Genomic DNA, 9,982 nt, shown 5'->3' on the forward strand with positions numbered 1-9,982 from the left:
ATCATCCTCTCTTTAATATCATTCGATTATTTAAATATTGTTACTATATAACCCAACACATAATAATCGTTCTATATAATCAAGAGAATACTACGGTTTTAGAATACATGATTTTTTATTTTAATAAATAAAATAAATGTAATATTTACGAAAATAAATATTTTTTTAGAGAATTTATCGATTTAAATTTTCTTGCCGTATCTCGTTTACACTGTAAACGAGATGATTTTTCACGTATCTCGTTTACAGTGTAAACGAGATACGGAAAGTAAGGCTGGCACATGTATATATATATATATAAGACAAATATTCAGCATCTATAAAAAGATATGTAACCATTGGTATTCTTCACACACATCTATATCCTTTTTCTATCTTCTCTTTGTCTCAAAAACAAAGCTGAATGACCAGTAACAATCCATTCGTAATTGTACTTCTTTGTCTGAATTATCGTATGAGAAATGGCGACAACGGGGTGACATTTGAGTGTCAGGATCCGATATTATTTCACACTCAGCGTGTGGAGACGTTATCGGATTTGAAGAGTTTGATATTGAGCAAGGTTGGTGGGACACAAGCGAGGAAAATCAGAAGGGTGTCGTATAGGTTGCTGGCACCCATGGGAAATGGAGTCTTTCGGTTTCGACTATTCCGACTGCACGGGGACGAGCATGTGCGACTAATGTTCGACATTCATAGGAGGATCATGTGTGAACAGGTAATGGAGCTGTCCGCTGAGGTGGGTCACGGTGGTAGTGGGGTTCTGCACACGAAACCTATGTGCAGGACGACCGACCTCTTGCACCACCGCCCATTCATGTCGCGATTCCGGAGCATGAGGCAAAGGAGGGTAAGGAGGAGTCGGATGCGGATTATGTGGCAGACAGTGGAGACAGAGAGTCTTCCGATGGTGGAGATGAAGATGAGTTTGTGCCGGAGACACCTGCAGGGGCTGTGCCGCGCCATGTGCTGCCTCCACCTCACCCGATTTCGGCGCTATCGGTTGTGCCAAGTCACTATCACAGTCTAGATCTGGATGCCATGCATGAGAGGATCCCAATTTCTGACACCTGTGGAGTGGATTACAACCTAGACGGTGGTGTGGAGTTTCGGGTCGGACACAGGTTCAGAAGCCGAGAGGCGGTGCTTCAAGGTGTGAAGAACTACAGTATTCGCAGGAGTGCTGAGTACCGGGTGATCGAGTCCGACCGGTTAAAGTACCATGTGCAGTGCTGTCAAGCCGACAGTGGGTGTCAATGGAGCCTCCGTGTGGCCCTTTGTCAGAATCTCGGATACTGGTAATTTCAACTTTAATTGTGAATTTGAGTAGTTTTGTATGATATGTTATTTTGGTTATAGATGTTGTGTAAGAATAAATTTTTTGTTGTGATTAGGGAGGTTCGGATGTTTGGTGGACCACACAGTTGTCTGGTACCCACCATGTCTCAAGACCATCGTCAGTTAGATAGCAGTCTCATCTGCAGAGTCATATTGCCCTTGATTTAGTCCAACTCGTCTGTGAGTATCCTGGTGTTGCAGGGTGCGGTCCAGGCAAGCTATCACTTCAAACCGTCATACAGAAAGGTGTGGATGGCAAAGCAGAAGGCAATTGAACGGATCTACGGTGATTGGAAAGAGTCGTACAACAAGGTGCCGAAACTGCTTCAGACACTGTAGAGCTGTTTCTCCAGCACCATATGTGACATACGCGTTAAACCGTACTACGAAGGACACCTCATGGTGCCATCTATCGTACCACTCCTTCACCTTGAGCGGCCACCATACATCCTCACCTCGACCAATAGTAGTCAGGTACCTGTCAATGAAGATGGTGTGTTAAATACCTCCTTTAAGTCATAATAACTGAAATCTTTTAACAGATAAGTAAGTAGAAATATAGCATCAATCTCACCTATCAAGATTTATCGGAGTCCCTGGTACCTGCTACTCTCCAATGAACTGCTGTTTCACCCGATCTACATGGTGAAATCGGACGATATTGAAGCACAATAGGGGAACGGCTGACAACCATGTCCCCCACTCCTCCTCCTCACGAAACCAGGGCGGACACAAAGCCTGCAGGGCAGGGTCATCGTAGACTTTCCATGCAAACTGAAGAAAGAAAGTTTTCAACATAACACAAATACAATTATTATACGAAATCTCTCGAATTATCCATATAACAAGCATACGATATCTATCTAATTATCCAAAATAAAAACATATGTATTTTACAACTAACCTCGTCGAAACGTAGCCGGTCGAGGGAAACCCTCCAACGCAGGACCCTGGCCTCATGCTGATCCCTACTCTGTTGCGGCAATCTAACCAACCTAACACATCGAAGGAGAGCATAAAGGGCTCGTTAAGTAACATAACAAAAGATTTAACAACATTATTTAACTCAAATACATACAAAGACATTTCTCACCTCGTAGCCAACGGATACTGGTAGACGCCTCTATCTGGTGGACACCACTGGGGGAATCTCTGATAAATCCAAGACATCAACAACGGAGTGCAGCCATTGATATCCGTGACGTCCCGCTGAGCCGCCAAAGAAAGGGATTGATACATCCAGACCAGCACAGCCGAGCCCCAGAAAAACGCTCTACACTCCGCAAAGTCCTAAAGCAACGGTAGCCAACGAAGGTGCACCAGATTTGTTGGACTTGTCGGTTATCAGATACCCTCCGATCAGTAACATGATATAACACCTAGCGTACTGTCGGAAGGACTCGGGATCCTCTGTCTGGGGCATCTGGTGGACACGATCCCGTAGCCACACAAGCTTCAGCGTGAACGACTCCTTCCTCTATGCCACCTCCTGTGCTGCCACGGGAGGCCTGACACCGAGGAGCTGCTCCACCAATGCCTACGTCTCTGTATGGTACCACCTACCAAAGTCACGGAGGCACCCCTGACGGAGATACCGTGTGCGCGTAGGCCTAGGTGGTACGCCACATCCTACAGGGTGATAGTGACCTCACCCCACGGGAGATGAAACATGTGCGTCTCTGGACGCCATCGCTCCACCAGTGCTGAAATCAAGGAATTGTCAAAAATAAAATTCCTGAGGGGCACGGTGTCGCCGAATCCGGCCTCAACCAGATACGGGACGATGGCGTCCGGTGGAGGTAAAGTATGGCTCACTCGCCGAGGCAGTAGGAGGCGAGGCCTCTAAATAATGACAACCAAAAATAATATTTAAATTATATAAAATCAATTATAACTTATAAATTATTTTTTAACATTTTAAAAAATTAATTTTACTTTTGATAATATTTATCTCTCAAAAGTCTCAAGATTAATTATTTTTATTATTACTTTTATTACAAATTAAATAATATAATACAACAAAATAAAATCTTAAATTTCTAATAAAATAAAAATATCAAAATTTATTAATGTAAACAGTGTTATACTATAATGGCATTAAATTTATAAATACTAACAACATAGCACATGAATAACAGAGTTCCAAACTAATAATATTTATGTCATACCAACCTAGCACAAGCGGATAGAGTTCTAAATTAAGCCTACAGACCTAACTCCTAACTCATATACCAACGTTCCAGATCTTCATGACTAGCCTAACAATGGCAACATCATTAAATTTAACAACCATGACGAAACTAACCTCGAAGTCGGCCGCTCCGGCGTAATGTGTCGTCTCGTTCAGCCTGTTTATGTCCACGTCATTCTCCACTTGGCGCGCCATCACCGTTTGGGTCAAATGTATAGTCAAAAAGGGTTAAAAGAGGGGAGAAAGATGTTGACAAAGTCAAATTGGAGCCCGCAAGTCAGCTGTAAACAACTATATAGAGGCGTACACAGGTCATATATCGTTTACAGTGTAAATAAGATGACAATGCGTATATTTCGTTTACACTGTAAACGAGATATACACGTGTCACGCTGATGTGTCATATCTCGTTTACACTGTAAACGAGATATGGCAAGAAAATTTAAATCGGTAAATTCTCTAAAAAATATTTATTTTCGTAATTATTATATTTATTTTATTTATTAAAACAAAAAATCCCTAGAATACATTGTAATAAAATCAAGGAAGTTTTTCATTATCTTCCTAAAAAAGTTGATATAGAATTATTTCACTTGTATGAATCCCAGTAACAAATAGTTATGCAAATGCAATACATTTTTTTGATTCCCGTAAATGGGAATTGATGTTCAACAACTTATGCAAATGCAATACATTTTTTTGATTCCCGTAAATGGGAATTGATGTTCAACAAATTACTCAAGTGATAATTTGATAGATTTATTAACAAAATTACTTCTGATATCTTTTGTTAAAAATTTGTTACATAAAATTAGACGTAGACTTTGATATCTTAAATATTATTATTAGGAGGGATTAATCAACTATAATGTCTCCAAATTTTATTATCAACAAAAATATTCTTAAATAATTTTAAAATATGTCAAAACTACTTAAGATAGACATGGCATGTAAACGTTTGAGTGATGTGGCAAACAAAGTAACTTATGTGGCAAACGGAACAATGATGTAGCCCATACTCTCTTCTCCTATCTCTTCCCAAATTCCTCTCGCCCTCCTCCTTCTCTTCTCACATACCCTCTAACTTACCATCCGCAACATTTTTGTCAGTCGTGACAGAGTCGTTGGCGAACTAGCACTTCTTCTTCTTCTTTCATTTTCCCACACTTACTTTTCTTCTCTCAAATCCTAACCACTAACACGACCATCAACACTCTTATCCTCACCTTATAGAACCTTCTTCTTAACCAAAAGTAATCAATTTCTCATATCCCAAGTCATCATATTTCGTTAGAGTGTTTGCATAGAATACTCGGAGGAAAGGAAGAGGACGACAATGACGTTGGGGCTGCAAAAAAAAAAAAAAAAGAACCAACGCTACTATCTCAATTATAGAACTCTATTCCCAAATTAAACATAACCTGATTTGAAATTACTTTTCTCTCAACTTCCATCCCTCCACTTTCGTGGCGCCATAGCCACCGTCGCTGCCAGAGCTTCGTCTTCTTCTCTTCCTAATGCCAGAAGCTATTGTACAACGGCCAACAACCACCACAACACAATAACCATCAACAAAAAGTGAAAAACACATAAAAAGAAGAAGAGAAGATTCGAGAATAAAGAAGAGAGAAGATGTAATGGAGGATGCATGACTCAACGACGATGACACCAGCAAAGATGACTGTGACTTCTTGCCTTGCATCTCACTCTTCCCAGTGGCCTCCCTCCGGCGAGCCCTCTCTCCCTTGGAATCCAATAGTGGAAGTAGTCCAATCGACACCAGCAATGAACGAGGCTTGACAACGACAGGAACAACCTAACCCCTCCTTCCTCTCCTCCATCACATCTCTCTGACGGCGGTCCTTAGCCTTTCCGACATCGCATCTTCCTCCTCCTTTTTTTTCTTTCTCTTCATTCCGTTCTCAACCACTTTTTCCTTTCTGTTCGTTCATCTTCTCTCTGTTTCAGTGTATGTTTTGTGTGAATTAGGATTTGTGAAAGAGAGAGTGTTAGTTAGGAGAGAGATGTCCAAAATTTTCCACGTAACTATCCTGTTTGTCACATTATTCATTTTTGTTAACGAAAAAACTCTTTCTTTATGGATGAACAATTTTGGCATGTTTTTAAATTAATTAAGAGTATTTTTATCGATAATAAAAATTTGGGTTATTTTTGTGAATGCAGGAATATTTCAAAAGCGTTTTTAGTGATTAACCCTAGAATGTACTTTTCGTTTTTAGTTAGGCATGAGACACTAAGACAGAGATATAAAAATACAAAATCGTATTTGATAAATGAGATATAGATAAATATATTATATCTTAAATATATATTATTATAGAATATATATCATAAATCCTTTATTTTTCCGGAAAAAACCCTTTATTCATAGAAAACATAGTACTTACACTCGTACACTGAAACTAAAACAGTAAAACTGGAGTTGCACTTGTGTGAAAATGACAAGGTGATTGATTACGTGTAACTAGGGACACCCGTCCCCTTAGTGTGGATTCCTCTACACACGAAACAGAATAAAGAAATCAACATTTGATTATTCGAACATCTTCTTTTCCATTTGTCCACTGCCCACTTTCTTCTCTTCTCTTCTCTTCATTTCGTTTCTTTTCCGTTACCCCCACCACCGCCGAACCTCGTGAATCGATCAACCACCGCTGGACTCAGAAATCTCAATCGCCGGCGAGATTCCCTGGCCATTGCACAGAAGGCTGACGTTGCAAGTCTGCCATTCTGTTGTTCAGGTACTTCTTGTCCACGTCATCGCCACTCGCGAGTTCTGTCAGTTCCATTGTTGATATAGTCAAATCGTCCATAGTGCTTTGTATTCTATACCAAAATTAATTCCGTGATTTTGTTACTGAGGCGTTGAGTTCTGCTTTGATATTTTTTCATTGGGAAAAGTTTCACCTCACGGGAAGAAGGGTCGATTTATTTCATTTGGGGGAAAATGCCTTAGGTCTTGTTGTAGCTAATGCTGAAGTTACATGAACCTTGCTTTCTGTATTTTATGGGTGAATCGTTGATTTTGATCAGATTACTTTTTTATTATTTTATTTTATTTTATTTTTATCTGATTGAACTTATCCTGCTAAAAGGGTTTACTGCCTTGACCTTAATTTTTACTGCGATGAATTGAGAGACATGTATATTTTTTGTTTAATTCTTGTTCTATTTAACTTAGATCCCTTGTTATCTATATGCCTTATTTTATGTGTAGTGGTTTGTGCCTATTATCTTTGAGCGGATTTAGTTCTCAATATCGCTTGAAACTGCTGTTTATTTTGTTTTAATCTCAAAGTTGCGGTGAGATATAAGTTATATAACTGATATCCGATTTCAAAATGGATTTTGAAACCTGAAATTCGTTTAATGGTTTCCACATTCCTCAAAACTTGTAATATTTTTTGTGAAGCATGATGAAAAGTGAATAAAACTTCAAATTCTTCTAAATAAGGAAAAAAATTGCAGCGCAAGTCTTACAGGAGATTCAGTCATCTCTCAATATTCTGTATTATATTCCCCGCTGCACCTTAATTAATCCGACCTATATGTAGCTCTTTTCATAGACCGATATGGATTCCCTAATCTAGAACTCTAGCTTTTGTGGGTAAAAGGAAGTTATGACTACACTTAACAGAAAATCAAGTCACCAATTTTCTGAAATTTGATTGCGTTAATTCCTAATCTACATTTACAAAATATGTTTCCTTTTGGGAATCGGGTTTTAGTTAGAAACTTAATTTTTTTTATCTTCCCATCCTATGATATTTGTGTGCATCCGGTTTCTAGTTTCTATTATTTGAATTTCTTGACAGCTTTAACATAAAGAATTTGGCAGACTGGTTATGCTGTTGTAATTGTAAGTGTTTCAGTTATTGAAGTTGAAGAATTTCATACATGTAACGAGAGCATGTTTTGTCCTTATTCCGTACATAAACTTCATATCATGTTCTTTTTATTTATCTATTTATTGATTCATTTATATTTGAATGCTATATTCTGTTTTATACTCTTGCCGAAATGGATTCCTTTTCCGCCAATCCTTCTGCATTTTTCTCACTTCATGTTGAATTTCTTTTACTGCTTTTAGGTAAGTTTGTGTGCTGCTTAAGAAGGACCCGTAAATCATCAAAAATAATAAATGGCCAACCAAAATGCTATGCCCTCCTGGTTAAAAAGTCTTAATATCAACAATATATATTTCATGAAAGATCATGGAGAATATGGAGTTGTAGCTGCTATAGTCATAGGCATCCTAGTTCCTATCTTGTTTTCAACTCTTTTCTTGGGAAAGAGAAGAGGAAAGGTACGAGGTGTTCCAGTAAAGGTTGGTGGTGAGGCAGGTTACGCAGTGCGTAATGCTCAGGAAAAGGAGTTGGTTGAAGTTCCTTGGAAAGGAGCTACAACCATGGCTCATCTATTTGAACAATCTTGTAAGAAATATACCAACAATCAATGTCTAGGAACAAGAAAGCTAATCGGAAAGGATTTTGTTACATCTAGTGATGGCCGGAAGTTTGAGAAAGTACACTTAGGAGAGTATGAATGGGAAACATATGGACAGGTTTTTGCTCGTGTGTGCAACTTTGCATCTGGTATCCTTAGATTTGGCCATAATATAGATAGCCGTGTTGCAATTTTCGCTGATACTCGATCTGAGTGGCTCATTTCCCTTCAGGTAAGTTTGCTTTATCAGCTTCATTTCTGTGTGTTATTTCATTTGTAGCCTTGAGGATAAATAATGGTTTTGTTCATAAATTTTTAACAGAAGTCATGCTGATTGCAGGGTTGCTTCCGACAGAGTATAACAGTTGTTACTATTTATGCTACTTTAGGGGAGGATGCCCTAATTCACTCACTAAATGAGGTAGGAAAAGTTATCTCTTGCATAGTTATACAGTGTGTAGTTAGATTATAGTAGTCATAAGAAAAGTATATGATCTAATAATATAAGTGGTATGGCATGTCCTTGCTTGGAATATCCACAGACCCAAGTTTCAACCCTGATATGCGACTCAAAGAAGTTGAAGATGTTGGATGCAATAAGTTCTAAGCTACCATCTATTCAGAACATTATTTACTTTGAAGATGAAGACAAAGATGCTTCCTCGGGAAGTTTGGGCAACTGGAAAACTGCATCTTTTAGTGAAGTTGAGAAACTTGGGAAAGAAAGTCCCGTTGAACCGAGCTTTCCTTCCAAGGATGCTATTGCTGTTGTGATGTATACAAGTGGTAGTACAGGGCTGCCAAAGGTTGGTTTCTTCTTCAAGTTTTCTTGCATGTTATTATTCCTTTTTGTGTGTATGTGTGTGTGCATATCATATGTAAAATCTTATATTTCTCTTTCTAGTTTTCTGTGGGTGTGCTAAATGTTATTATATTTGCAGAATGATGCTTAATAAATGTATCAACTCTCAAAAACCATGTTCTTGTTAAAGCATGTAGTCTAGAGACCTTGGTATTCTGACTGGGGTCTTGCTATGACTTATTATATGCTGGTTTAGGTGGTAAATATGCACAAGATCTGTACCATGGGGTAAAACTCTATTGTTAAAACTGGTATCAGTGAAGAAATAAAAAATATGCTCTGTATATTGACTGGGGAAAAAGCCACTGAATTTACACAAGAAATGAAGAAAAACTCTGTATATCATCACTCTCTTTGGTTTTATCAGAGTGATATCAGCTTAGGTAGAGAAGAACAGAAACAAAAATGCAAGAAAATGTGTAAACAATTAAGGGAGCTAAGCAATCCCACTTTCTAGTGTCACCGAAATGAAGCCTACCCCTCTTTGACCTTCACTCCCTGCTGAGTCAGTAAGCTAGTTTGGCCGTTCTTTGACCTTAACATTCATGTACCTTCTACTTTTTAACATTATTAATTTGTATCGTTCAGCTGAATCATTTCTTGTAGATTGGTATGATACTAAGATCCCAAGGTGAAATACAGTCCAAATGGACTAACAAGTATGGTATAGAAAATAAAAAATGCTTCAAACAAACATACTCCTGGGTGGTAGAAGGGCCTTTCACCTTCCTAGGCCTGCTTTATGTAATATACATTCCCTCATTCATATACCAATCTAGCTAGTAACGGGGAAGAATCACTTTTTAAATACAACACCAAGCATCCCTGCATCTGTGGTACTTTATTTAGCCTGTTGTCAATCAGAAGCCTCATCTTGTCTCCTTAGCCCTCTCTGTGCCACTGACAGTCTGCCTCTGATACCATTGTTGAGTAAGTAAGGAAAGTGGGAAAATCACATTTTGAAAGCTAGCTGCAAAGGGAGAAGAACCATCCTCCTTAAATACAATATTAAGCATCCCATACTGCTACTGATGTGGTACTTTGGACATTTTATAATACCAAAGTCCGTAACTGTTTCCTACCCAAACCGCAAATTCTTTTGCACATTTTCTCTTGTATGCCAT

The 9,982-nt window shown here is 38.6% G+C and overlaps 3 protein-coding genes across 3 annotated transcripts in view; 2 read left to right on the forward strand and 1 right to left on the reverse strand.

Annotated features, from left to right (window-relative positions):
* On the forward strand, positions 455-1,677 carry LOC107615095. Its single transcript, XM_016317209.1, has 4 exons — positions 455-718; positions 787-1,298; positions 1,395-1,431; positions 1,540-1,677. Exons 1-4 carry the CDS (start codon positions 455-457, stop codon positions 1,675-1,677), a joined length of 951 nt encoding a protein of 316 aa, XP_016172695.1.
* On the reverse strand, positions 1,945-3,724 carry LOC107615094 (protein MAINTENANCE OF MERISTEMS-like). The gene is made up of 6 exons (XM_016317208.1): positions 3,575-3,724; positions 2,986-3,180; positions 2,727-2,897; positions 2,432-2,628; positions 2,243-2,333; positions 1,945-2,112 (listed from the first exon to the last, which is right to left on the reverse strand). Exons 1-6 carry the CDS (start codon positions 3,722-3,724, stop codon positions 1,945-1,947), a joined length of 972 nt encoding a protein of 323 aa, XP_016172694.1.
* Positions 6,073-9,982, forward strand: part of LOC107617825 (long chain acyl-CoA synthetase 8) — an 8,768-nt gene continuing 4,858 nt past the window's right edge. The window contains exons 1-4 of the mRNA XM_016319697.2: positions 6,073-6,291; positions 7,641-8,228; positions 8,337-8,417; positions 8,539-8,802. Coding sequence (XP_016175183.1) covers positions 7,692-8,228; positions 8,337-8,417; positions 8,539-8,802 — 882 coding nt within the window. The 5' untranslated portion in view covers positions 6,073-6,291; positions 7,641-7,691. The remainder of the gene's footprint in view (positions 6,292-7,640; positions 8,229-8,336; positions 8,418-8,538; positions 8,803-9,982) is intronic.

This window comes from Arachis ipaensis, chromosome B09 (assembly GCF_000816755.2).
Source record: "Arachis ipaensis cultivar K30076 chromosome B09, Araip1.1, whole genome shotgun sequence".
In the NCBI taxonomy this organism is placed as follows: Eukaryota; Viridiplantae; Streptophyta; class Magnoliopsida; order Fabales; family Fabaceae; genus Arachis; species Arachis ipaensis.